At 34.0% G+C, this 6,324-nt stretch overlaps 2 protein-coding genes across 3 annotated transcripts in view; one reads left to right on the top strand and one right to left on the bottom strand.

Annotated features, from left to right (window-relative positions):
• The window catches only part of LOC106875508 (serine protease 48), a 466,125-nt gene that overhangs the window by 247,353 nt on the left and 212,448 nt on the right, over positions 1-6,324 (top strand). The window lies entirely within an intron of this gene.
• LOC106884080 (MAM and LDL-receptor class A domain-containing protein 2) overlaps positions 1-6,324 on the bottom strand; it is a 138,597-nt gene that overhangs the window by 78,991 nt on the left and 53,282 nt on the right. For both annotated transcript variants that reach the window (XM_052966613.1, XM_014935299.2), the window contains exons 8-9: positions 5,702-5,827; positions 3,246-3,590 (exon numbers count right to left, since the gene is read on the bottom strand). In XM_052966613.1, the coding sequence (XP_052822573.1) occupies positions 3,246-3,590; positions 5,702-5,827 (471 nt within the window). The remainder of the gene's footprint in view (positions 1-3,245; positions 3,591-5,701; positions 5,828-6,324) is intronic.

Here is a 6,324-nt window from a genome sequence, read left to right as displayed (position 1 = left end):
ACACACACACACACACACACACACACACACACACACACACACACACACATACACACATATATATATATTTATTTCCCTCAGTTTTCTTTGCAGTAGCACACCTGTTTCTCTCTTCATTCCTGATCTTTCTCTCTCTGGCTGAGTAACCTTGTACTTCCTCTACAACAAGACACCAGTATCTGTCTCACAATAGCGTTTTCATCATCACCTCCACCAATGCGTCCTTCCTTCTTAAAAGTTTTTGTCATACAAGTACTTGGTGACCCTGTCAGTGCAGGTGCCACTTAAAAGCACCTAGTCCACACTGTAAAGTGGTTGGTGTTAAGAAGAGCATCCAGCAGTAAAAACCTTTACAAAACTGACCTCGCTTGTGCTTGTGCCACATAAAAAGCATTAAGTCCACTCTGCTGAGTGGTTGGTGTTAAGAAGGGCATCCAGCTGTAAAAATCCTGCCCAAACTGTCACAGAAGTCTGGTGCAGGCTTCAGCCTGGCTGGCTCTTGTAGTACTGTCCCACCCATGCTAACATGGAAGATGGATGTTAAACGATGATGATAATGATGATAATTATAGTGACAATGATGACATTGGGTCATCCCATACTTAATGTGGATTTTTTCAATTGCATGAACTAAAAGTCAGAGAGAGACAGGATAAACTATCTTCATCAACTTGCTATAAAAACAGGTAGTAATTTTACCTTGTACTTATTCTTAGAGCAAGTTTTGAAGAGTGCAGTTCGATTTTAACAGGTATTTTTTCACAGCTATGATGGAAGTGACAAAGGATCATGTTCAATATATTTTGCTTTATGAGTTCAATAAAGGCAACAATGCAATGGAAAGTGTAAGGTATATTAATGCAGTATATGGGGATTAGACAATAAGTGCAAGCTAGTGTCAATGGTGGTTCCAGAAATTCTGAGCCAGAAACTATAGCCTAGAAGACATCTCTTGTCCTAGAAAATCTGTAGAGCCTGACAAAGATATCCTACAAACCCTGGTGGAACAAAATCCCATTGTAACTGTTCAGGAATTAGCAGAGAAGTTTGGATTTGGTCATTCAAACATTCAATGAAACCTTCTTGCCATCCGAAAAGTCAGCAAATTGGGTCAATAGGTTACTTGCAAATTTTCCAAGTCTAATCACATGTAGAATATGAATGCGTGCTCTTCTTTGCTGTCACATCTCACAAATAAACCTTTTTGGACTGAATAGTGATTGGTGATGAGAAATGGGTTCTCTATAAAAATGTCAAGTGTCAAAGACAGTGGGTAGGGAAAGGAGAAACACAGGCACTCCAAGCTAAAGAAGGTCGTCACACCCACATGTGGTTAGGAAGCAAGCTTCTTACAATGCAGTCGCACCTACACCTAATTTTTACAGTGCATACAGGATGGTGCCAGTGGTTTCAAGATTAGGAAGAATCTAGCAGTAATATTTAGCTTAAACAAAGTAACCACAGGGATAAGCCTGCACACATACATACATACAAATTCTATATGGAGAACCCTGTCCAAGCTATGAACACATAAGAAGTGTAGTAGAGTCACAGGAATGCACCCCTTACATTCAGCAACAGAGACATCCAGCAACGGAGACCATGCCAAAACAGACAGAGCTTGGCACTGTCTTCTGACTTACCAGCTCCTGTCAAACTATCCAACCCATGCCAGTATGAAAAATTGAATATTAAATGATGATGATGATGATGATGATGATGCCACTACCATCACTGCTGCCACCACCACTACCAACAACAATAGCCATGATGATGACAACGGCAACAATGATGATGATAAGGAAACAATGTGCAATATTTTTCAAAAACATTACTGTTCTTTCCCTAAAATTTTCTTACTGTGTGTTTGAAAAAACAATATCATGTATTCATATCAAAGAACCCAAAACAAATAAATGATACATATGACAATTGTGATGTTAAAGAGATGCATGTTCTCAAAATGAAATGAAGGTATTAGTTGTTCAAATAACAAAACTAAGGTTTTTAATTTAGGGAGAAGACAACAAATTCTGGAGCTAGGAATATCAATTAGGTAAAGTCCAATATCTGACTGGCACTTATTTTAATGATAGTGAAGAGATAAAGACAAAGTCAACATCAGAGAGAACAATTGTGAACTAATGAGAGATCCTCTACATGGCTGCTCATCCTGCCAGAATAGTACACTATTTATCTTCAAAAATAGACATTTTGAATAATGTTATTCTGCATACACTGTGTCTTAATAAACGTTGGAATTGCTACCACTTGAACATCTTAATCATAAGTCTAATTGGCTAAGCTTAACTAAGAGCTAAGCAACAGAAACAGCAATTTAAATGAAATTGGATAGGAAATCTATGTGTACATATTAAATATCTGCAGACAATAACAATCACCACCACCACTGCCGCTGCTGCCACCCCACCATCACTACTTTTAAACATTTAATATTGAAATGCTGCCTTCAAAATGAGACATCTTTATCTCATCATTTTTGGTTGGTTCGTTTTTTGTTTTACTCAATATATCCTTTGTTTAATCTACTATTCATGAGCTAGAACTGCATCCTGATTTTGGATACAACTTTTATAATTATTTTATTTCACTTGCATTACTAATAACCATGTAAAATACAAGAATGTCATAATCTTTATTTAACAAAGCCAAAAAGAAGGCCAACACAGTTGAGTGAACATGTTTAGGTGCAAAATATACTGTCACATGATACTAACACACAGATGTAGTGGGAAATGTTCAAAAGAATATAAACTTAATCATGTGTTCATTCTCTACAAACACTTGACAGATGCTAATAAATACTTATAGACTTAGATTAAGTTTCAGTCAATTCACAATACCTATGATATATATAATCTTGCGTTGTTATGTAACACTTACATAGTAAAAGGGAAGTAAGTTGACATTCTGTTTCCATCAGAAAAACGGTGAAAAGATAACATGCACATAGTTTTCTGCATTTATTCAACTAATATTTTATACCTTTTCAAATTACAGAACAGCTTTAATATAAAATGTTTGACCAGATCTGAAATCAAAGACTTTCCAACTGTGAAAGCAGATGTAATTTAGAAAGCAAAACTAAAAGTAATCTAATTTAATTAAAATTTAAGAAATAAAGTTTCTAATAAAAAAGATGAAACAGAATTAAAACACTTAAAGAAAGTAAAGCCACAAAATCCATTCAGCACTTGCAAAGAGAGTAAAACAATTCTACTTACTTCGACAGTAGCCTTTATCAACAAGTAAATCATCAAGACCGATTTTTGAATATCTATCTCTAGCAAAACCAGTGAATACAATTCTTCCACTTTTACTGGGTAAATCCATACAACCATACTGCCACTCAGTTCCACGGTCTCCAGAATCTTGCCATAAATATGGTGTTTTGGTAAACCATGATTTAAGTCCTTCTTCCTCAAATCTTACTTGTAGTGACTTAGTTCCAGTCCCAGGCATGTAATAGAGAAATTCAAGTTTGATCTTTTCATTTGGAATATCAATCATAGGTGAGCTTATAGAGTGTCTCATCCTTGTGTTGTACGAATTAAATTGCAGGTAATTTCCTATAAAACAGTAAAAAAGGTTTTTTGATTATTTCCTTTAATATTTAATGCTAATACATGTTATTTGCTAAGATACAAATAAATTATAAATTGAGTAATATTTAAGTAGACAAAAAGTTTTCTATAAGAAAAATATCTATAATAACATAAGTTTAACTGTTATCTGGTCAATGCTCAACTAATTAGATTCCCCTCATTCACTTCTAATTAACAGAGTTGAATATTCTGTAGTATTTTATATGTTCCAAATTCAAATGATATCATAGCATACTTAGTTTTTCATCTCCTGGAGTTGATTTAGTTCACTTGTATCTCTCCATTATACTTTTATGGTTTATTGTGAAATATATTACAGTAAGTCCTTATAGACCAAATGGCAAATGCATTATCATAAAAAATGGCAAGGGAGTTGTGCTGAAAGGATCATTCCACCTTGCAGAGCAAGTTCCTGTGGATGATGATCTCTACCATCATCAAACTGAGTAGAGAGTTAATTTGGGAGCCCTGGACACTAAAAGATTGCTGTTACTAATTTTCGGCCTGTTTCATATTCATGTAGTAGTTGATGCTTGTAGTAAAGACATTGTTCTTGTTAGTGGCTGTGAAGAAAGATGAGACATGTCTGTTAAATGTTGAGCAATGGTGAAAAGTATCCCTCTTCAAGTTGCAGAAAAGTGCCATATGTTGTGGATATCATGGAGACCCACAAGACTGAAGCATATATCCTGAAGCATATATCCTGAAGCAAGAAGACAATTCTTTCAGGTCATTAAGTACTATACATAAGCAGAAATTAGCATACTCTGAATATATTTGCCTGCTTCATAATACTTGGCAACTTGTGGCAGCATTGCACTGATGATGTGAAACAATGGATAGGGATAGGTAATCAACCTATACTCCATCTGATGACAATTTTCCAAACTGTTTATATGGGCGAGCATTTGTTACAGAAATCATCAGGGGTTATCTGTTGATATGATGGTGCAAAAAGAAGGATGTTGTTTTTTTAATAATATGGATATAATATGAATAAAAGAGAAATATCATCAAATAATAGCAATTGCATTTTATTTATTTAAGCCAATTATTCATATATATATATATATATATATATATTTAAATATTTGACTTTTTGCTTCAATAAATTAGGGAGGGTACTGAGTTCTGAATTAATTCTCATTTCTGACTGTGATGTAATATCTTCCTTTCAGAAAAAAAATATACTATTCAGTGCAAGAATATAACATAATAATTGCAATGGTGTTTGCAGTGTAGAGATCCAGCTGCTTAAACATTCATGATTATGAATTTTTTATCATTTCATTAAAGATGACCTCATATAGGCCTCAAAAAAGAAAAACACTTTAGCTAAGAGATTCTTTATATTTATTTTAATAGTTTAAAACTAAGATAAATTTTATTTTATGATAAATGTAAAAATTACAATGTATGAATGTATCATATAATTTTGGTAAGGAGGCAGAACTGGGCAAAGGGGTTAGTGCAGTCAGAGAAGTAACATACATTCATCTGTTCTCTCATTACTGAGTGTTCAGAGAAGGAATAAGATGAGTGGATGTAAGTAGAGTTCATAAATAACATGCTAGTTTTGAAGAGCAGAGACTTTTATAGTAGTGGCAGAAGAGCTAGAGTGAGAAAACAGTGCATCTTTGGACTGAATGTAATTGATTGAATAATTGTGTGTAACAGCAGTGCCTTCCCATGTATGGTAGATATTTAACATTATGGGTCTTAGCATTTGAACTCTGGTTGCAGATAGATGGAATAAATACTGCATTTGTAAAGAAGCTCTCATGTGATTATGCTTGTCAGGTATGAGTACCATTTCATTATAATGTTCATTTTCAGCAGATACCTGTCACAGATATAACAAATATGCCCCACTCAATGGGTTTGACTGAGGCATACATATGTGCTGTGCTTGTAATACTTACAACTTACATACTTACAATGTTGTACTGCTAGGTGAATCCAAAAGTTACTTGTAGTTTCAGGAAAAGAAATGCCCCATCATCTTTAATATTTGAAATGTCAATATTTTAAATCATTTTACTTGAAATAATAATAAAATGAACAAAAACAATTACCAGAACTAGAAGAAATTTCATTTGCCTTATTTGTGCGAAGTCTCCAACCGCTGCGTATATCTTTGCTATTTTCAATATTATAATTGCAAGTGTCTCTCTCAAAATTGCAGCTAGCATTCCAGTGACCTGTTAATGCAAAATGATTGGTTAAAGAAATTTAATTGTTTTCAAGTAAGTGTTCAACAAATCAACAACTCATATTCTAAAGCACATTTTTTCACAATATTTTACCAAAAAGTTCCTTTCTTGAACAAAATATAGCCAAAGGATTGTAAGGTTGGTTAATTCATCCAGTTACCAGAGACATACTATAATGACACTAGACACTGTGGGCAGTTAAATGGACTTGTAGCTCACTGCTGGTTGTTTTTATTTGTTTTGTACAGAGTTAATGGCTTGAGGTTTGAGTGTTGCCTCAAAGTTCTTAGAACCACTTTGAGTTTATCTCTAAATGATATAATACAAATCCAGAATTTCACAATTGTTTGAGTCTATCAAACACTTTGTTCAGTTCATATAGGAGCAATCACTGCATATTTTCAGAGGACCACAAACATATCTTTAACCAAAGCAAAACTCTGAGTAAAATATTTTTGACAGTCTTGTGTTATTCACACATGTTA

Source organism: Octopus bimaculoides, chromosome 3 (genome assembly GCF_001194135.2).
Source record: "Octopus bimaculoides isolate UCB-OBI-ISO-001 chromosome 3, ASM119413v2, whole genome shotgun sequence".
NCBI lineage: Eukaryota > Metazoa > Mollusca > Cephalopoda > Octopoda > Octopodidae > Octopus > Octopus bimaculoides.
This window is presented reverse-complemented; position numbering and strand designations above follow the sequence as displayed.